The 23182-nt window shown below is 41.0% G+C and overlaps 1 protein-coding gene across 1 annotated transcript in view; it reads right to left on the bottom strand.

Annotated features, from left to right (window-relative positions):
* Window positions 1-13956, bottom strand: part of LOC133399121 (sterile alpha motif domain-containing protein 10-like) — a 55528-nt gene extending 41572 nt beyond the window's left edge. The window contains exon 1 of the mRNA XM_061670301.1: window positions 13721-13956. Within this exon, the coding sequence (XP_061526285.1) occupies window positions 13721-13733 (13 nt within the window). The 5' untranslated portion in view covers window positions 13734-13956. The remainder of the gene's footprint in view (window positions 1-13720) is intronic.
* Between the last annotated feature and the right edge of the window lie 9226 nt (window positions 13957-23182).

Raw genomic sequence — 23182 nt, 5'->3', positions numbered from 1 at the left:
AATATCTGGTGGACTGGTAGGGCTACGGTCCTGAGGAACGTTCATGGGTGCCGTCTGCGTTTATCGTGGATGACTCGCTCATTATGGACGTTGCCCATCCAGGGGCTCCGGGGCCATCTGGGGCCAGCCGTTACGGGGGGTGGGGCGTGGGTGTACTGTCATGAGTGTGTGTTCCAGTTGTTGTTTCCCCCCAGTCTCGTACAGACCTGCTACTGAGAGCATCTTCACCACCTGTGCCTCGTTCACCCTAATTACCCCTTGCATTTAACCTCGTGTCTCATTCTTTCCAGTCGCCAGTTCGTTGTACCTTGTCGTCGCGTTCCAGCATTCCTTGTTTCCATGTCACAGACTCACAGTAAGAATAGACGCTGTTCCAATTATCGACCTCGCCTTTTTGCCTCACGTTTTTGGATACTGTTGCCTTTTTTTGGATTGCCTGCCTGTGTACCGACCTCTTCTCGTATATTAAACCTCTCTTTTTTGAAGCTGTCCATTTGTTTTGGAGTCGTCCACTTTTGGATCATATCCTCTGTTCCGTTCATGACAGAGGATCAGTATTTTATATTGAATGCGGTATTGGACATGGAGTAAGTGGAGTTATTACAGGACTTGAGTGATGTGGTGAGTTGTGACTTGTGATAAGTATGCAGACTGGGTGATGTTTGTGCGTGCTTGGAAGGAGAATGTGCTGTCGAGGATGACACCCCAACTCTTAACCTGAGGGGAGGGGGAAACAGAGGAATTATCCAGTGTAATGGAAAGACTCATCTTTGGCTAGCATGGACTTGGATTTCCATTTTATCACTGTTGAGTAGTAGAAAGTTGAATGTGAACCAGTGTTTAAGTTCAGAGAAGCAGTAAGGAAGGGAGGAAGGAGGAATAGTGGTGGTGGGTTTGGTGGAGAGGTAGAGCTGGCTGTCATCCATGTAATAGAATTAAATTTAAAGAAAATACTGCCAAGAGGGATGTAGGATGTTGGTGATAAAGAGGAGGGGGCCCAAGACAGAGCCCTGGGGTGTCATGGTCTGTGTTTTGGTTTGGGTTGTGTTTAGTTTTGTTCCATGTTTTCCTTTGTTCCATGTTTGTCGTGTGTTAGGTTGTTGTGTCCACCTGTTCTCGTCTACCTTGTGTCGAGCAATCAGCTCTCTCCAGCCACTCGTGTCTTGTCCAGGTGTTCCTCGTTGTCTCGTCAATCTGTTTGTTCCCTGGTTTCTTTCAGTTCTTGTCGATTCATTGTTGTTGTCACATGTCTTTGCCATGTCATAGTCACCAGTTGTCGTTGTGGTTTGTCATTGTCGGGTTTCATTGTCCCTATCTGTCCCACGTCTTACTCACAGGTTATAGTTTGTTTCCATTTTTAGATATTCAAGTGTTTCTTTGTTACTTTGGTTTGGTTGTTATCTGTTGTGGGACTTCGTTCAGTTTTGCTTTATCCAATATCCTTGTTTGCCCTTTTTGAAAGATTAAATATTATTTTTTTGAGACTCCCGCGCTCCTGTCTTGCCTCCCTGCAATTGGGTCCACCAAGTTCTTGCCTTACGTTCCTTGCCTTCGCCCTAACCACGTACGTGACATGGGGGACACCAGAAGAAACTGATCTGAATGATTTTATTTGAACAAACTTATTCGATCAAACTTTTGAACAAAATTTGCATTTACATGGAACAGCATAAATCCAACAATGAATGTGAAGTTCAATGGAAAAGCTCAACCTTTTCGGGGTGAAATGGGGAAGTCTCAAAGGCACCTTAAAATATTGTGATATTGAGTAGCCTATCTTCTGCAGGATCAAGAAGAAACTGTACTTTGGATCAAATCGGCAGTCGATGACAAGACTGACACAGAGGGACGACCATTTAGTACTCACTGTATGCTATTTACAGGCAACGAGTAAGGAAAATAGAAAATGGAAACACAACAAACACAGTGAATACATTCAACGCCACTTGATCCAAGACCAACGCTTTTAAAATAAATGTGTGTAAGTCTTAAGTGAGCTGCTAGTCAAACACTTCTGAGAATGTCAGTATATTCTACATGGGAAGAGTGCAGTTGTAAATGTCAGTAAACAGTGAAGTTCAATGCATTTTTCATCACGTTTGAAAAGGGTGTGACATCACCATCTTTTATCAATGTCAAATATTGTTGACATCCTGAAATACGGGTAAAACTGAGAGCAGAGGAGAAGCCCCAAAACCCTCAGGGAATTTCATGTGACCACATTTTAAAAATTTAGACGTGCGTGTGCGTGTGTGCACACGTATGTGTGTGTGAGCGCAGTAAGCTCTGGAGGTTAAACAAAGTCACATTTGATCTACATTTAAACAACAATCGTCCAACCTCAACTGCAAAGCTGACACACAGACACTTGGTAGCCTGTTGACATAGTAAATTGAGGGCCCATTTGAGCGGCACTGGGACAGTCAAAGCAGCATTCATCACTGCCATGCTCACCAGGGCGCTGGATAACATAAGGTGAGGAAGGCAACGGACGGCGCGCAGCACAGAGGCAGGACAACTTGAAACTGATGAGCGAATGACAGTTACAGGAGGAGGACAGCGAAAGATGGTTCCAAACTTTCTCGCACACCCATCAAAACCACCACATATCATGCTGTTAAGCCCGTGAGAGGCAATTGCAATTGCTTTTCAAGTGCATGAATGTGACATGTGCTCCCTGAGTCATGAGAACTGAAGCTGAGTCCAATAGCCATTTGGTTTAATGGGTAATCTGCAGCTCAGACTGCACTTCCCCCTCTCCCCCACAAGCACTTAGTAGAAGGAGAAGGCCAACCTATAAACAAAGAGTGGGAAGCTCCAGGGCCACCCTATCACACAAGGTCGCACTTAATTAGACTGTTTGTTTAGCAGTCTCTAATGGGAAGATTGCAAATGGGGCGAAGTGGCGGATGCCGGCTGGTCTCCTTGAAACTTGGAAGCTGAAAGTCATCTGGCCAAGGATGAGGCTGAGGACATTTTGGGTTTGGGGCTTTCATGTTCTCAAGTACAGAAGGTAATGGTGGGGAGAAATTGATTAAGTGCATTAAACTGAGTCAAAATGTGGTGAGTTTGTTTTGTTCCATCACTAGAGTACATTGTGGTTCTTTTTTTATACTGAGCAACACATATTTACATCCTGCCTCAGACTTTATGCTTTGTGCCGGTAATATAAAAGAACAACAAATGATTCACCCTACAACTGGTCTAATATGAGTGTTATACAGTGGTGCCTTGAGATACAAGTTACTTAAGACCACAAATTTGAGCGAAAGTATGTGCACTAGGGTGACAACGAGCTCAAGTCACTTCAGAAAAAGCAGCAGTTTAGTAGATCGTGAACAATTATTCTCAAAAGAGGAGACTTCAAGCTGTTTATTGCCACTTCCACTTGAAGTTTTCTGAACACATAACAAAGCGAATTACACGTTGTGCAGTAAAACAATCAAACGACTGCCTTAAGAGTGTCCAAGCTAGCTTGATGCTAACACATAATGGGAAACTCCAGAGGCGGGCAAACAAATAGCAGTGTTATAACAATCTGCGCAATGGATATTTCAACACAAACTGTGGCGCAACCCATGTAGACAGACAATACAACAGTACTCACAGATGTATATTCATTATCCATGAAAAAATATATATATATATTAATCCAGCTAACAAAGTTTTCAAGCTTCCACTGTGGTTTTTTAGTATTATAATTGAAGTTTATTGAGAATCAGAGTCAAACAGAACCAAGTTTCTAGAGGGGAAAGAGAAGCGAAGACAAAAGACAACGCACTAATTGTAAACAGGATGAGAAAAGTAAGTTATTACATTATCTACAACAATAAAACAATAAATATGGGTCAGGGCTGCCAGGCACTGCTGCCTACCAGCCAAACCCCACCCACCCACGACCTAGTAGTAGTATGTTGGGGTATTGTAGCTGATTGCTATTTTTGAGATTTGAGCGGTCTATTAGGAAATTTGGCTTAAGGTTAAAATAACCTCCCATGATAATTATAGAATTGACTGACAAGTGTGAAAAAATGCTGAATCATCTTTATTTGGAGCGTATACATTGACGATTGTGTAAAGCTTGTTAAATATTGTAGCCTGTATAATTATAATTCTAAACTTTTTCAATCTGCACCTCGGGGTCTTCCGACGCATTTTCTGGAATGCCCGAGAAAATGAGATTGTCGCGCATGCTTCTTGATTGAATGTCCAGCGTAGTTTCTTTCCTGAGTTTATATTCCAGTCTAAGAGTTTGTAGTTCTGATGTTGACATCATGTTTGATGCAGTATGATCTAAATTTAGCTCTTTGACCTGTTGTTGAGTGAATTCCAAGCTCTTTCTGAGTTTGGCGATCTCCTGGCGAAGCAAATCAAGTGCAACAGACAATTTCTTGTTGATTGAGAGGAGGACACTCGTCTGTATCTCTGTCGAATCAAGTAAATCCTCAGTGGAAGTGGACGAATCAGTTTTTTTCCTCTTCAGCGGCAGCTCAACGCGATGGCTCGGATCCTCCATGACAGACGAGTTGGCGCTGACGTAGCTGCGCAGATGGCAAGTGGCTCTCCACAAGTTACCGCTGATAGCGAAGGAAAAGAGAAGAGAACAACACGACCATCCGCCGTTGAAAAAGTAAAGAAATGTTATCTTGTAATAGCGGCTTTTTCAAATCTATGTAAGGGGCGCCGGCATGTTTTTCATCTTCAGAAATCACGCAATCTCTCACATTGTCACAGCATGCTCTCTTCCTTCCTGAGGTTCTTTTGTTAACACGACTGTTATGTCAATTAGAGGTAGACAGCAAGTATCAACAGTGTAGTTCATGATTGTAATCGGTTCATGGTGATATAATTGGTTCATGAAGATTATAATCTTCAAACAGTGTTGGGGAGTAACGAATTACATGGAACGAGATTATGTAACTTAAGTAAAAAAATATATATTTTTTTTAAAGTATGTACTTGTAATCCATTACATTACTGGAGAAAACGTGAAATTAAATTTAATTACATTTCAGTAAATAATACAGGATCAGTGTTTGGAAAGGTCATTTTCTATGCGAACTAGTTCAAAGTTCAGTTCACCGTTCAAAAAATGAACTAGTTGAGTTCATAGTTCTTAATTAAAAATGTTGAACTAAATTCACCAGTCCAAAAAATAACTAGTTCAGAGTTCTTGGTTTTTTTTTTCAGTGTGTTGCTGACGGGCTATTACCCACGGAATACTGGCATTTCATTTCCCCATTCCTGCCACCCATTCAGTCCCCACTACTAGCGAGCTGCAGCTTTTGCCCTACAATCTCAAAAACATGAAGAAAAACTTGTGGCTTAAATAGTCCATCCATCCATCCATTTTCTTTAGCGCATATCCTAACGAGGGTCGCGGGCTACCTTTCCCAGGTATCTTCGGCTGGGAGGTGGGGTACACCCTGAACCGGTCTCTTTAAATTTTGAAATGAAATCAAAAACAAGACATTTGTCCTTAATGTCCAAACAAAAACACTCAACACAGTTTGACAGAAACAATGGTGAAAGGACATTGATAATTTTGTATCCCTAGCAGCTCTGGTTGACTATATTAACAAACTATTTTGTCTTATCTACGCTTATATTACAAAACAAAATAAATTCCATATTATCACAGTGCGATCGTACAATTTTTTTTACTAAAGCATTCTCGTACAAATAATAATTTCTCTAGGAATCAATTTTTACAGTTATGTACTGTATTACAAACAAACCAAAGAACACATTCATTCCAATTTACGCAATGTCCCTGAAAGCAACTTGCGCAGCTGCGGCGTGCCTGACTGAAGAGCAAAATTGCATTGTTTCCCATAACCTGTTTCATAGTTATCACACAATGGGATAAGTATACACTCTCGGCTGCTCCGTGCGTTGTTTTACCGCAATCCTTTTTAATATGTCCAAACAGGTCCCTCTGCTGGCACTTTCTAATATTACAGTTGAATCACTCTATATCAATACAGTACACCAACATCGCAGCACACCCCGCGATGTGACTTTTACACACATGTACATCGCGATGACGACGCTCAAACAAACAATATATCCAGCAGCCCTAATTTACATTTCATCATGTTTTGTTTTGTTATCAGTTTTTCTCGACAAGGTAACTTGGAATTGCAACCGATTACATTTGTACCCAATCTTCCCAACACTGTCCTCACATGAAATGTTACCCAATTAGTAATTCCTTCAAAAATATGGCATCCCTTTTTACCAATACCTATTTAGACCCTTTACCCCGTCTCCCTAATTAAAGGAGAGAAATTGGATACGGACTGACGAGCACTCTAATTTAGAGAGATGGGGCCGGGGGGAACGGATGTGAATCGTCGGACCCAGAGATGCGGGCACTGGATAAGAGCAGTGAGACCTTGTCACTTGTGGAAATATTAGAGGATGCCAAGGTTAGCGGCGAGGTCAAACTGGATGAGACAGTTGAAGCGTGATGAATAGAATCCAAAATCCAGCGTGCGCGCTCGTGCTAATCCCTTGCTGATTTTTATTGAACGTTGCTCTCCTCCACCTCATCACTGCCCGAAAATCCGGGGAGCATAGATACTGATTCATGCATCCATCTATCGTGCCAGAGGTCAGAGAGACACTTGATAAATGTATTTCATCCATTACACAGCAAATGGAGGACTTTTTGGAAAAAGATAAATACTGAATTTGGAAACAAATATGTCCAAAATAGATGGAAATCATTTTGGAGGATATCTTTTCATCAGACCTTGCTTTCCCACGAAAATCTATCCAAACTTTCAAAAGAAGACTGATTGAAAAGCAGGGTTTTACTGTCATAAAAACAAATCCTGAAATCCAGGTTAAAAACAATTCTCTTCGATCCAATATAAATTCAATATGTCGACATGCGTGCGTGAGCACATTTGACGTAAATGTGTGAGCGCGATTAAAATGCGCTGGCAGCGCGATTGACAAGCGTGCATGTGTGTAACTGACATGCGCAAGTGAGTGCAATTGACATGTGAGTATAAGTGCGTTTGAGTAGTGTTGATGAGAGCAAGACATTCAGTCGTGCGTATGAGAGTTTCACTCGTGTTTTTGACAGCAGTTGGCAGGTGTTTATGAGCAAAAACATTTCAGTATTGTATATGAGAGCCTTTCAGTAGTGCGTATAATAACATTTAAGTGTGAGAACTAATTCTGAATTACCTTCCTAACAGCCCCTCATACTTTGTCTCGCCTAAAGGTTTTAAACATCAGAACACACAGCCAACAATTCTACCTTTGTCTTATCCAATCTACAATCCCTGTAAGAAGATTACGTGGCACTGAGAAGTAATATTAGCCCTGTGCGCGGACAACAAATATTACTATATAGGAGAGTGTACATATTTTAGATGTGAGGGTACTTGTTAAAATCGAGTACCATACCTTTTTGGGTTTTGCAATACATTTTGCATTGATTGTGTGTGTGTGTGGCAGATGAAAAGTCCTTTACAGGGAAAACGCATTGAACACGCCAACTGGTATTTATTTAATACTTCGTACAAAAGCCTTTGTTTGCAATGACAGCTTCGAGATGCCTCCTGTATATAGAAACTAGTCGCATGCATTGCTCTGGTGTGATTTTGGCCCATTCCTCCACACAAGCAGTCTTCAAATCTTCAAGGTTCCGTGTGATTCTTTTATGGACCTTGAGTTTCAGATTTTCGATTGCATTCAAGTCAGGTGATTGGCTGGGCCATACTAGCAGCTTTATTTTTTTCTTTGAAACCAATTGAGAGTTTCCTTGGCAGTATGTTTTGTATCATTATCCTGTTGAAATGTCCACCCTCGTTTCAGTTTCATCATCCTCGTAGATGGCAGCAGATCTTTGTCAAGAATGTCTCGATACATTTGCCCATTCACCCTTCCTTCAAAAATGTGAAGTTTACCACTACCGTTTTCTGAAAAGCAACCCAAGACCATCATGTTCCCACCTCCGAACTTTACTGTTGGTATGCTGTTTTTAGTGTGATGTGCAGGGCCATTTCTCCTCCAAACATGGTGTGCATTATGGCATCCAAAGAGTTATAGTTTGCCGTCATCGGACCAGACTATATTCCCCAAGTATTTAACTGGCTCGTCCAAATGTTGTTCAATAAACTTTAAACGAGCTTTGACATGCTTTTTTTTTTTCCAGCAATGGGGTCTTGCGTGATGAATGTGCATACAGGCCATGGTGGTGGAGTGCATTACTCACTGTGTTCCTTGTGACAACACTACATAAATTCCAGGTCTTTTTGAAGCTCTCCACAGGTGGTCCTTGGCTCTTGGACAACTCTTCTGATTATTCTTTGCACTCCTCTGTCGGAAATCTTGCGAGGAGCACCTGATCGAAGTACATTTATGGTGGTATGTTTGGCTTTCCACTTACATTTTATGGGCCCAAGCGTGCTCACTGGAACGTTCAGAAGCTTAGATATGCGCCTGTAACCAATGCCATCGTTATGTTTTACAACAATTAGTTTGCGATGGTCTTGAGACAGCTCTCTGCTCTTACCCATTATGAGATGATTTGACTTGACTCACACCTTGGCCAAAAGACCTTATTGTAGGCCATCAATTAGGACTGAACCATCCGATATTCATTTGCACTGACAAGGGGCTGGATTGCTGTTTGATTATTGATAGATTTTAAGTGTTGTCTTGGCTTTCCATGCCTTTTTGCACCTCCCTTTCTTCATGTGTTCAATACTTTTTCCCTGCGTCATTTCACATTTTTACACAGAACTTACTTTCTGAGTTTATTTGTTCTACTTTCTTTGTATGTGTGGATTACCTGGGCTGTTCCCAACATCTGGTGAATCTTTCGGGTCAATAGCCCCTTTGGAAGTATATTTAGTGAGAAAAATGGTGACGTGTTAAATACTTATTTCAGCCGCTTTACAATTAGTCAATGAATATGAGACAGTTTTTGGTCAGGGTTGTGTTTAAATGAGTTGAAATACAGTACACTACAAATTGTAGTTTTTGCAGACAAGCAAAATAATGTAATAATGTACTGAACTGTGGCCCAAAAACAGAGGTCCGGACCCTACCGTTACCTGTACTGTCCCATCCCTAGTCATTATACTGTAGGTCATTTAAAGGACGCATAGAGCAGCTTTAAAAGTTTGTGAGTGTCAATGAATTCTATTAACTTTTGTTTTAGCTTCAGATTTACTACAGCTTCTTATTTTTCTGTTTTCCTGTGTTTGAGTCACGTGATGAAAAAAAAAAAAAAACAGATCTGTTCTCCAAGATGTTCTATGAACTGAAAGATGAACTGACAAAAGCTAATATAAGACAAACTCTTTCCGGCTCATCGATCACTTTGTCCACAGTGTCTTTATACTACTCTGGTCACACCTAAAGACCACACGGTGAAGCCAGGTGGGCCATCTGTGCCAATCAGAGGGATGTGCGCTTTCCGCGTGCTGCGAGGATGTGGAGGTGGGCGGGTGTTTGGTCAGTAGCCTGCATGCTCTTTAAAAAACACGCTAGAGATGCTGCAAGTGAGAGGGTTGACAGCTCTTCACCATATTGCCATTTACAAAACAAGCCAACAGCCAGCCGCTTTGCAGTCAGTGCCGGATCGGCCAAATGGACGTTGTTCCCAGCAGGCGGCGTAACGCACGCCAGGGAGGCAACAAAGGGTGTGTTTGTCTGTTACGCGAACACCCCCACAACCCTGCCTACCCCCATCCTCCCACCCACTGGGGGTGCTGGCTGCCCTTCTGCTTCATCTGCATGTTCACACAAACACACACGGTCTGCAATGCACACAACAGCATCCACATACAGATCAAAGAGCTGTGGCATATAGAAAAAGTCTCACTGGAAGAAGCAAAATATTACAGTCTGAATGCAAAAAAAAAGGCTGTGTGACACAATCTTTATTTTGTTTGTTACATAAATTGTAATATATAACCTGACACGCAATTCTTCCCTACAAGAAAACCAGTTAGCGCGGAGGTATGGTAAATAATTTGGATTGTGTTACTAAGATAATCATGTAACATTCAAAATGAGTTTATTAGGTCTCTTCTATGGTAATGTACAGTTTCAACCTTAAGTGCTCTAGCAGCTCCATGCTATTATCCATATACTGTATAAGGGTCATTCCTGGCTAAAGACTTCATATTTTACTTTTAAAAAAAGAAGAGGATTTCCTTCCAACATGAACCCAAAATAATGCCTATATAATATTGTTTTCAGTCGTAATTAACTTGATTTTTGCCCTTTTAAACTATGTCCCCAGGACAAATTTTAGTTTCAAGGTGCCTTATCTGCCACTTAAATATAAATAAATAGCAGTCTCCCTAAATATGAAAACATATCAACGGAAACAGTGGCTTACATGTTTGTGTTTTCCATTTATCACATTCCACACTGTTATTGTACGGTAGTTTTGCTCTTTCAAGAAAACGTGGTCAATCGCAACAGGGAACACTTGTTCTCAATAATTCTTGCTTCTTTTTATTTAAAGAAAAAAACCTAATGGAATAACAGACATACTAAGTGTGAGAAAAGCTAGTGTTGGTGAATACATACAGGGCTGGAGGTCATCAGGCTTGGGTGTGATCAGTGAAAATGAACCAAAAATTGTGAATAATTAAATGAAATCATGATTTAACAAAGGGCGTAATTACCTTTTCACACAGGGGCAGGTAACTTTGAACAGTTTTTTTGCCTCTTAATAAATGAAATCACCATTTTAAAAAAATGCATTTTAATTTCACTGGGGTTATAGTTCCATGATACTTACATTTGTTTGCTGATCTTAAACGTTAAAGTGGGGAAACTGCAAAAATATAACAATTTGAGTAGGGGGCCGATACTTTTTCAGACCACTGTACAGTACAATAATGACACTTTGCAATAACTTTGTCTCTGTGACTAAGAGAGATGAACGCTCTCAAAATCCATATGTGGGGAAAAAAACAGATCTAATCATTATTTTTTTTACGCACTTGAGCTCTACCAATACAAGTTACTGATGGTTAAACGTCATCTATCTGATATAATGTTAAAAACCTCAAAGATTTGGTTTGTTTCCAAAAGTTATTGCACCGAAAATTCACCAAAAGCCAAGAATGACCGATAATCATGCACCACGGGACATAGCTGACAAAGTTCAATATGCCAAACTTGAAGCATCACAAACTGCAAAGCGCATAAATCAACCGGTGTCGTCATGGTGATAAGATAATAACCACTTCTTTTGGACAGACAGCGCGTGTTTTAGCCTCACTGACATGGAGGCTCGGTTGGTGGGGGAAGCGGTACTGGAGATAAATAGATGGTTTGCTCTTGCGCTTCGATCCAGCTGTGTGCTTGTCTCCGTGCCGGCCTATCGGGATGATATATATCTGTGTGCGTGTGTGTCTTACATATGTCTAGCTGCATATGTATGGAAGGAAGCAGAGATCTTGGAAAGCCTGCATGCTGAGCTTGGCCAGGCCCACATATTGGAGCGAAGACACAATAACAAATCGACACTCACACATGCCTATTCCTTCTGGAAATGAGGGATGAAGCTCTCGTCTGAAACCAAAGATCCAGTTCTAGTCCACAACACTGGGCATTCACCACCATACGTCCAGAGGCATTCATTGTACATACGGCTGGTTATCTCTGGTAGGCCAATGCATACGTTGTCCTGAGCAATTTAAAAAAAAAAAAAAAGGCATGATAAATTACATCATTTCTGGTGTATAGCTATGAAACAAGCATATATGGAGCAATGTCTGTCATTAATTTATGCGTAAGTAAAGAAAATGTAAAACGTTACGTCATCCCTATATTATATGCAAGCCCCAACGAATGAAACTGCATCCTCCTCACAAAAGGAAATTGGTTATCAACACAACCACAATAGAACAGAATACTGTGAGCCAACGTCGATTGTCTATCAATAAGAAAATTAAGAGACCAACTTTTTAATACACACATTAATGTGTTGAAAAAGACCGCACATGAGTCTAAGACAGATGCTAGTTGGCCACTTGTAAATAAATCTACTTCAATCCTTTTTGGACAAACCCTCATTAATCTTTAAATAGTAGAACACACTCCAAGGGAGTCATCAATGCCCAGGGCGCTCAATTAATGATGCATAAGTAAACTATGGCTTAATTTAAAAAAAAATTTTTATTTTTTTTTTAAATAGCCTCGTGTTTGACTAAGTGAGTATACATGAACGGTGTGCCATCTTTAGTACTGATGAACCTGCTTCAGTTGATAATGGACGAATTGAAAAACAATGGTGCTCACAAATATTAATGTCCTCGGACTGAAGGAGGCTCTGATGGGCCCACACTTGTGAAGCTAAGCTAATCATTATCAAATTTTAATTATCGATTAATTGTTTCGGGGCAGCTGGAACGGTGGACGACTGGTTAGAGCGTCTGCCTCACAGTTCTGAGGACCAGGGTTCAATCCCCGGCGTTCAATAGGTTTTTGGAGGGCCCAAATGTTAGAAACTCCTCATGCACCTGAAAGGAACTGTTAACGGTTCTTGAGAAGAACAACAACATTTGTACAGCGATGGATAGAGACCTGCAGCACAGTTAAATACCCTTCCGCTTGCACCACACCATAATTATTTCAATATACTGTCAATACTTTTTGTGACATTTTTGTTTGGTGGTGTGCCATGAAATTTAGAATATGTTCCTCTGCTCAGTAAAACGTTGGAAAACGCTGGAATAGTAATGGTAAAGATGGGTATAGCGTTCCGAAGAAGTTCAGTCCGCCAATATTCAAATGATGCAGAACCTGTTAGTCCTACATATTTTTGTTGTAATGGTAAACTGGTAGGAAGTCGGCAGCTAGATGCTAAAACAGTATCATTCTTGACAATGCTTTACCCTGTTCAGTGTCACGGGTAAGATGGAGCCACGCCTGACTTCGGGCTTAATGTGGACGACACCCTGAACTGGTCACCAGTCAGTCGCAGGGCACATATGAAGGCAGACAAACATTCACTCTCGCATTCACACCATCAGGCGAATGTTGTGACACCATCGGTGACTTGTTTTCTGAAATATTCAATGAGAAAAATACACACGACAAAGCAACACCACCTCATTCCCAATTTTAAGTTTGAATGCAAGAATTGGTTAAGTGGTTCATGCTTCACATATTGGCTGTGTTGAGGATGAAACAAGCAACTGAACACAAAAGAAAGCCCTGAGCTCATCCACGCAAAAAAAGAGCACATGTGTTTACACGGTTTGATCTCTATTTATAGCAAAACAAAAGAATGGAGAACAAATGAAAAGCCAGCTCATTATCGCATCCTTCAAGTGAATACTGCATGCCACCAATTCAGATGAAACAGGTGGAGATTTTGTTCATACTTAATTCAAATGATGCCTCACAGTGGACAACTTGACCAAAAGAATGTCGAAACAAACCAAAAAAAAAAAGTTTCGGCAAAATATTGAAAATATTGATCGCTTTGTGATTATGCCACGTAGTTTCAGTGGTGTATTTTGATGTATTTCGAGAAGAAGGAAAAAAATGCTATGTATGAGAGGCAAATGAATGAGCCTTTCGCTCTTTTTTCAAACAGAATTAAAAAGCCAGCCTGCTTCTATAGCGTATACATTGCATTCCTGCCATTGATGTGAAATAAGAAAAGAAAAGTCGTGCGCTGTCGGCACCCGGCTGACCCGGTTCCGTCAAAACAAAACGCGCCTACCGTCCACGGCCATGCTCGCTCTCAGCGTGGGTCTGTCCGTGGTTGCCGTCACCAGGGTTCTTCCATCCTGCTGCCGGAACGACGGAATGTTCGGAGGGTCCGGACGGATGAATTTGAAGTCCTCTCTCTAGCGGAGAGCCGGACGACGCACTGGCTTCCCGCAGCGACCATTTGCGGTGCAAGACGCCGGCAGCCCGCACACATGAAGCGGCGAGCGCTCTAACTCCGCCCCCCGTCCTCTCTGCACCTGACCGCCCGGAGATTCAAAGGTCACTCCTGCACACACACTCTCTCTCTCTCTCTCTCCTCATCTTCGCACTTCATTTTAGTATGGGATGTCAGATTTGACCATGATGACTATCATCAAATAACTTTTCACTTTAATACACATTCATTTTAATACACTGGCTGTGCAGAGAGACCTTTGGTCACATGCCTGTAAAATGTTTTTTTTTTTTTAATTATTATTTTTTTTTTTTTTAATTTTATTTTACTTTAAAACACCTACAGCATTGGTGTCCAAACTACGGCCCAGAGGCCATTTGCGGGTGCAATCCATTTGTTGGTCGGCCCGCGGCATCGACAAAAATATAAACGGGTGACACAGCTCGTGTTGTATATTTTGTCTTTCGTGTCTGTTTGTCGTCATGGCTCCAACTCCCGGAGACAAAGCTGATTCTGATTCGGAGAAGAAGTTCGTTCTCATATCTCACTTCCTTGTTTTCAACCAATCACATGTCATTCGGTAAGGTGGAAATGTGGAAGTGTGATTATGCTGCTGCTCAGGGCAGGGGCGGATCTATTGTAGAGAAATACAGGGCCACCGGCCACCCCAAAATCCTGAATAATCACTGACATTTTGCTTTATTCGCTATCATTTTGGTGTTTTTATTTTTAATTATACAGTATGTTATAGCTTTTCCTGCACTGATGAGTTGTTTTAGTGCGTTAAAGAAATAAAAAGATATAAAAGTGGCCCTTGCCTCCTTCTATTTTTCTGGATGCAGTCCTTGCAAGATAAAGTTTGGACACCCCTGACCTACAGAAACATACTTTACCACAGTGATTTCCAACCAGGGTGTTTTGGAACACTAGTGTGCTGTGAGATATAATCAGGGGTGGTGAGGTAAATTATGTATTGTCACTTCATTTCTCCCTCCAAAAAATTTGAAAATGTATATACTTTCATTTACTTATGGCAGGCGGAAGTCTCTTCCATTAGCTGGAAGAAGGTACAAGCATTGCAGCTAGTGAGGAGAAAAGAATAAGACACTTAAAGGAAATCTGGACCGGCATCACAGTTTCCAGCAAAGCTGCGTGCCGTTAGCTTGCTTAGTTGTTCATGGGAACGATATTAAACCCAAAAATGTGTATTTCGTGGCCACAAATTAGCATTTTGTTACGTTATACCCATATTGTGGCCACAATTGTTTTTTAAATGGTCAGGCATTAATGTGGATGTGAGTTTCATTGAGGATTCTAAATTGGCCATAGGTATGAATGCAATTGGGAATGTTTTACTAATTGATGACCAGTCCAGGGGTGTACTGCGCTTCTCACCCAAAGTCAGTTAGGATGGGCTCCATGCTGCAGTATTTGCATATACAGGCCACTCATGCCATTCGCACACTGATTGAGGAGTATCTGTAACATTTGCACAACCAACATTGTCCCAGATGATCGCACTACTCGTCACTTTAAACCGCATACACTCCTTGAAGTCTCAGCGCCCTTTGCACAATGGTCATTGCACCGGACTATTGCAATATTAGTCATCCGAACTGCTCTAAGTGCTCGAGGACTCTGCATCTTTTTGCACAATTGTTTTTTGTCAATGTCTTTATGTCTCCAAAGTGTTCTGTAAATTGACTGTCTGTTGTACTAGAGCGGCTCCAACTACCGGAGACAAATTCCTTGTGTGTTTTGGACATACTTGGCAAATAAAGATGATTCTGATTCTGATTCTGATCTTCAACTTCACCCATTACCCTCATGAGGACCAGCGCCATAGGAAAAGGTTGAACACAAATACGTAAGTGAACCGCTGTGCAATATGACAACAAATAAATAAAGCTCCTCAGCCTTTGATAAGGCATTGCATACACTGAAGGCTTTGGACCTTTTAACATTCAGTGCATGGGGGAAAAAAAAAAAAAAAAAAAAACCAGTATGCACTTAGTAAAACTAACATGAACAAAGTAGCAAGCAGGAACACCTGCATATCTCCCCAGAATGGAAATGTGATTTTCCTTTTTGCATGACAATTGAAGGATTGTCATTACCATCATTAGTCCATCTTTAACCCTGCACTTGAGCGTGTGTGACCGTCATCAGGATAAAGTTGGTCTCTCTCTGGCTCTCTGAGACAATACACAGTTATGATATAATTACGAGCTTTTATGATAATTTGTTAAAATTTAAACAAGCTCCCTTGCGAAATGATAAGAAGCATAAACTGCTTTGATGAGTGTCAGAGCTTTTGGGAGTTCATCAGAACTTCAGTGGAATAGAAGTATTGCCATCTGTAACATTTTTGCTTGTTATAATTTAAAGACGCACAGAACTTTCTTCAAACCCTCCTATTACTTTATTGTTTGCTCCATGGAAGCTATAAGCAATGTCATTTTGTTTTTGCAGGCTGCACTTTTGTGCGAATAGGTTAAATAGAGCGCATAGTCTCCACCAAACCTGTATGAATTCAGTGTCTCTCTCTGATTTAAAGCTGATTGATTGGTTTCGAAAAATCAAGGCATCCAGGGATCCAAAGATTCAAGTATGACACTCATACACACTCATACATACATACATACACACACTCGTCCTCCATTTTTATTATGTCATTATTATGTCAACCTCTTTTGTCCCTCTGAGGGCAAATTGTAATTTTGCACTGTGTGTTACACATTCTGTATCCAGTACACACGATCAGATCAACACACACGGACAACACGATTCGATACGTGCACTAATGGACAGGATGTCAGAGTGAGCAGGGCACTCCATAAACATGTCACGTCAATGTCAGAGAGTCTGGTGCCTTGCTTAAGGGCACCTCGTCAGGGCTCAGTCATCTCATCCAATAGCAGTACGACATTGTAAAGACCTTATCGATTAAGCCTCGGCAACCCTAAGGGTGGTCTTTGGAATTGTACAGAATACAAATGTGTGTGCGTGGATTGTAACATCGATGCAAATATTTGACCTTTGCAACACGAAAGAGGCAAATGTTCTTCCAAAAACGACTAAGACCCATCCATCCACCAAGCAGATGCTGTGATCAGCCAGTAATTTTCCAACAAGGCAGCTCCACTTCACTTCAAAGAGGAGCATTCGGGAGTAAGTGGCGATTGTGTCTTCGTTAGTACAAGTATAATCTCACCATATCCCTAGCTCACTGATTTTCCAGCTTTTAGATTGCTGCTTGGCACCAGTGCACCAATGCAACTCTCCCCAAAAAAACGTAAAGAAGAGAGAATCAAAACAGTTTCTTTGTTAAAAAAAAAATAAAAGAAATAGCAATAGCTATAGCTATAGGCTACATATCCGCTCAACTCAATTGAAATCGTTTTTTAAAATCTATTCAAGACGGGAAGTGAAATACTTATGCGGTTGCATAAGTATGCACACCCTCTTATAACTGGGCTGTGTTCAGAATCAACCAATCACATTCAAACTCATGTTTAATGGGAGTCAGCACACACCTGGCATGTGTCTCTGACTAACCCCAAATGAATTTCAAGTGTTCTAGTAGGCTTTTCCCGACATCTGTGCTAATGCTGGATGCTGTTTCAAAATGTTCATAATTGCCTCCACCTTGTCTAAGGCCCCAAATCCTTCTGAAGAAAAACAGCCTAATGTCACAACCATCATCATACGAGAAAATGTGTTATGGGCCGATAAAACGGAGGGTGAACGTTCTGACCATAATTCCGAGAAGTATATTTGGCACCAAGACAACACTGGTCAGAACCACAAGGACACCATACCTAGCGAAGCATGGTGGCGACAGCGTGAATGATGTAAAAACATTTGAAATCATTTATATCTAATTTGTTTATATTACTAAAACCTGGAATTTAAAGAGAACTGCGTAGACTTTTTATATCCACTGTATTTTTCAGAGTGTCAAAAGAATGTGCAATAACAAAAACAGATGTGATTTCACCTGATGAGGACTTCCTGCAACAGCAAACATGAGACCAACGTAGGGTGACCCAAAAGGATAAAAAGGGCACCAACACTCAACTGAAGGAAAGCTATGCTATATGTCCACCCGGTTCAGTGGGGATAACAAATATTTGACTCGCCCCGGGCTCTGGCAACCCACGCAATACCACTGATTGCAGCTACAACTTTGACTATTTCACACTCTGTCTTCCACATTCCCCTACAGACACACACGTTTGCAAATGTGTTTAATCTCAGAGGCAGATCTTAATTTAGAAGTGTGCTCATGTACGGCTGAAAGCACATTCGGTCCCGCACATTCGGTCCTGTCTAACAGTGAGCAGTCCAAGCGTGTATCTTTAATTCAGATGATGTTCAGCCCTGTGAATAATGAAGTAGACTTACAGGGGTGGACCGAGAGGCTTGTTGTGCGAGTTGGGTGGCATAGTCACATGTGACATCTCCACTGAGTTTGATATAGCATTTCCCGGCCAAGCAAATGATCCTTACATTACATCCTTTTAGCAACAGATGACACCATGAAAAATGCATTATATACTGTTCGTCTCATGCCCCTACATATAGTATGGGCTGTCTTCTTCTTGACAGGAAGGTTTTCGATACGACTATACAGAAAAGCTCGAGCACATAATTTCACGATAACACTTTATGTAGTTTGCAGTGTGCTTGCTCTCAAACGGCCTATTGTGGCCTGATAGCGGAAAGAAAAAGGGAGCTTATTGAGCTTGAGCGCCATTCAAGGAAAGAGGAGCACTTTCTGAAAAGACATAGAGAAGCTATTGATGCTGGAGTGTGGTATCAGCCTTCCCAAAGCTGGTGTCACGGTGAATGGCGTTCTTTTAGTGGGCACTGAGAAATAACGCTGGCCAAATAGAACACAGCGTGGAAAGAAAACTGGCAAATCGCAAATTGTGGATGGTGTATTTGAATGCACGGAAAGCGAAGTTTCAAAGACGTGAGAGCTCAATGGATCTTCTTAATCTGATATGAAAGAGGTGGCTCTTTCAGGTGAAAGTGAAAGAAATGCACCAAATTCCCACAGGAAGCTGTTTTCCCTGCTGAGTGCAAACAATAGAGAGGAAGTTACTTTATATTGTCAGGTTGCGGTCCTAAGATGTTTTCTCAATCAGACATCTCGGGGGGGAGTTCTTGTTCTCATGTTGTCGACAGGCCCTTCTCTGTGACAATGCAGCATCACCTCTCATTTATATAGACGGAGAGCAAACGATGACAGAACCTATGTGAGAGAGTTCATTTGCTGCACTGAGGCCTTCATATGTACGTGTATACAAGGAAGGGAGGGTTTGGGATGCATACAGTATCTCCATGGACCATATGTCTTTGCCCCTATGTACACACAGCCTTGTGCTTCTCCCTCAGCAACAGCACAGGCTGGAATGTTGGCCTTGGGGCAGGAAGCAATTGAAGTAAAACTCCAAAAGACGTAGCAAGAAGAAGAAAGAGGATGTAAGATTTGCACCATCGCTCATCATCCTTTCTCATCTTCAGTTTCATCTTTGAAAGTCAGTGCTGTTCACTCTGATGGTCACTCTGCCCCGCCCCACAAAGACAATTTCTTTTGCCATGATTACTTTCCAGTGAGGGCTTATTTTTCTCCAAAATGCAGCTGCCGTTCACTCAACATGTATTTTATTAATTTGGGGGGTATTTTATTTATTTATTTACTCAAATCAGCTCTCTGTGTCTCTCTTTTTTAAATCTCCACATGCCTTTCTTTCCTCAAAACATACACTGAAAGTCAATTGAATTAAGACAATTGTCTTTTATAACATCATTTTCAAAGTTCCTGTAAAGTGAAAATAAATATGACGTGTAAATTTAACACACCACGGAGAAGAGCGTTGTTCACAATCCTGCAAAATATATACTGAACCAAGTACAGAAGAACCTTGGTTTACCAGTGACCCAGTTTACGAACAATTTGGTTTATGGACAATTATTTTAAAGAAAAATTATCTCGGGTTACACACTGCTTGCAGTTTACAAACAGTCTTGAACTCAACTTTTTCTGTGCACTGATTTGCTAGACAACTCACAGTTATTCCATCAACAGAAATTGTGTTTTCACTCATTGCGGTACTGCACAATATTCAGTTTTAACCATGCAACGGTCAAAATGAGGTCAATATAATGTTCCGCGGCTGGAACGGATTATTGGCATTTTGGAAACATTACCTCGAGTTGAAGAAAATTCAGTTCGAGCGCAGGGTCGCGGAATAAATGGGGGTTCCTCTGTATATAGAATGAGGGTTCAAAATCGTGGAAAAATCCATCTGTGTCAGGGAATGGGGTGCTGATCCTTGCCAACAGCTTCTCAAGTCTTCTTATTTGCACGTTTCCTCCTCTTTGTAACCATCCACTTCTTCTATGACAATCGCGCCATGTTTTTGTGGTTCAATAAAAATAAAAAAAAAAAATAAAAATAAAAAAAATAATAATTGCAATAGAGTATGTGGAGCCTGCAAACCCCTATACAGGGAGGCGAAGTGATGTACTTAATCGTTTTATTGTGTGCGGTGAGGAGTTGCCAACTGTGATTTTATTTTATTTTTTTGCGATGGTTCACATCAGTCACTTTCGGCCATGTTGCTGAGCGTCCAGCGGGCCTAAATAACTTGCAGTTCCGCCACTTAACCAGAGATCCAAACAAAGGCGCTCAAGTTTTTACATAGTGGGGGAGGGACGACTCATGGATTGAGCAACTAGCCAACGTTTCAGCCACATCCCAAAAATCAGGAAAACTGAAATTATGAAAAACTGTATCCCGCTATATCGCCACAATTAAATACTACATAGATCACAGTCTTTGCATGTTTTCAGAAATTATCTTCAAACTGTATACTGTAATGTATTTGTAAAAACAAATCTCGGAATTCATTTTACAGGGTCTTTGAGTTCAGTTGTTTGAATAACAGCCAAATTCCAAGTTTCTGTCTGTCATTCCCTTTCTATTTGTTTCTAAATCCCACTAATCTATTTCAGTCCCCCCCACCCCAACAAACACACACCTCTTCCCCTTTCATCTATTTGTGTTCAGCGGTCATTAATTGCATGCATTTTAAAACACTCGTCTCCTCTGAAAAGAAAACAATGCGTACTGCTCGCATGCCTTTGAATAACAGCCTCTGTCAATAATCTAATTTATCTGCTCTGCATCAGGAAAACAAGTTAACCCTCCTCAGGCTCAGGTTCAAGCAAGCTAGTGGACTTCAAATGAAATGTTCTAAATACATACCAGACACTGTTTTGAACATTAGGACGTAAAAAAAAAAAAAAAAAAGTGGATTCACTTTCTTCTCCCACACTGGAAATCTGACACCTATGGCTCATTTTCATAAGCATGCCTATACAGTATCCTCACATTGTATATTCAAGAGGCTTCCTACAATATTTACTCGAGGTGACCTCGCTGCTACAAAGAGTGAAGGGGTTCAGTTTGTTGACATAGCAATTATTCTAATGAATCACAACTAATATGACTGACCCACAATTCACAAGTGTCTTCATCACATCACTATTCCAAACACACACTTATCCTTTGTGCACAGTCTCAGTTTCTTGCACACTCATCATCAGAGTGAAAAGTTTGCTGTCATACTAGGCTAAGAGGATCAATAATTCCATTTGAGCATCTGTGGCAAAAAAAAAAAAAAAAAAAAGACGCCAGTTGGGCTGTACTTAAAAAGGAAAATCAGTTTCCTGTTGACCTTTTACAATGACACTTTTCTTTGTTATTACACAGTTGCTAATCAGAGCTCAACAAATCATGAATCCCGTCTGTCAGGACATTATTCTGTGTAAATCCCACTTTCTGCTTCTGTCCAAGAGATGGTAATTGAGTTTAGCATGTGTGTGTAATAGAGAAAAACGACAATTTCTGGGTCCTATTTGCCGACATTGTGCTGTGGTTTTTAATGAGTTAAAATTAACTCGGGGATGCTGCTTAGACTGAATGAATGATGTGTGTATCTATGTGTGTGGGGGTGTGTTGGCTGATGCACGAAAAGTATGCCAGTAAAGCTGTTGTCTGGTCATCTCACCAACCCTGTGTCTCTTTGTCCTGACGCCTTATAGAATGAGTAAATCATCAAAGTAGCATAATCATACAGAATTCTTTTTCCCATGTCCTGATGTTCACTCCCATGCAACTCTGGGTGCATTCGGCTACGTTATCACACTATGGACATCTGCTGATTCAAAGGGGAAGATATTGCAGCGGTCCTTCTATCCCTTGCCATGCGAATGCTAGATAAACAGATTAAATAGAACTATGCCTTCATGCAAAGTGACGCACACACGGATACATGGATATAGTGCAGTTTTTTATGTGCTTGCGCGACAAGATGAATATCACTTACGCAGCAAGACTTCTTTATTTATTGTTGACAGGAAAAAAAAAAAACAAATGAGGAATTGTATCATTTGAACCATTTTAGTTCATCCTTTTTCTTTACCACTTAGCCTCATTCGGGTTAGGGTCGCTGGTTTGCTGGAGCCTCTCCCAATTGACCTTGGGCAAGAGGCGGAGTACATCCTGCACGTACTGGAAACAAGTCAATTGCAGGGTACACTCACAGTCACACCTTTGGAATTGAATGTTTTCAATTGGCAAAATATGCATGTTGAGGGGGATGTGGGATTAAGCCAGAGAAAGCCCACGGGGAGAACATTCAAACGCCACACGGGAAGGCCGCAGCTGAGATTCGAAACCTCCGCCTCAGAACTCTGAGGCAGAATATGCTAACCAGCAATCCACTGTGCTGCCCCTTTCGTAACGTATTTAATTTAGAGAGCAGATGTACGTTGTCCTGATGCAGATAACCAGGGGGACACAATTAGTATCTTGATTCTTTTCCAAGCGCATTTATAGGAGTGTTGGATAGCAACAACACCCGCAGTGCTGAGACGACTCTCAGCTCTTCAATATGAATATTTTACTGCCTACAAGGCAACCACTAATTTAGATGTCTAGTGAAGGTTGTATTAAAAATGTTTGGAAATGATAGTAGATGTATAGTTAATGATAAAAATGTGACATTAGACAGTTCTGTATGTGGTTAGAAGACTTCATAATTTATTACTGTGGCACGGTTACTCTCTTTCACCAATTATACAGGCCACCGATGTCAAACTACGTATGATACATTATAAAAAGAATAATTAGGTCTAAATCAACGAGTCGTTGAACTCATCACATAAAAGTAAAAGAAGCAATGTGCGAGCTGGATGAATTTATGAGAAGTTCTGTAGACT

This window comes from Phycodurus eques, chromosome 1, assembly GCF_024500275.1.
Source record: "Phycodurus eques isolate BA_2022a chromosome 1, UOR_Pequ_1.1, whole genome shotgun sequence".
NCBI lineage: Eukaryota > Metazoa > Chordata > Actinopteri > Syngnathiformes > Syngnathidae > Phycodurus > Phycodurus eques.
Note: the sequence above shows the minus strand (reverse complement) of the source record. Positions and strands in the feature narration are given on the sequence as shown.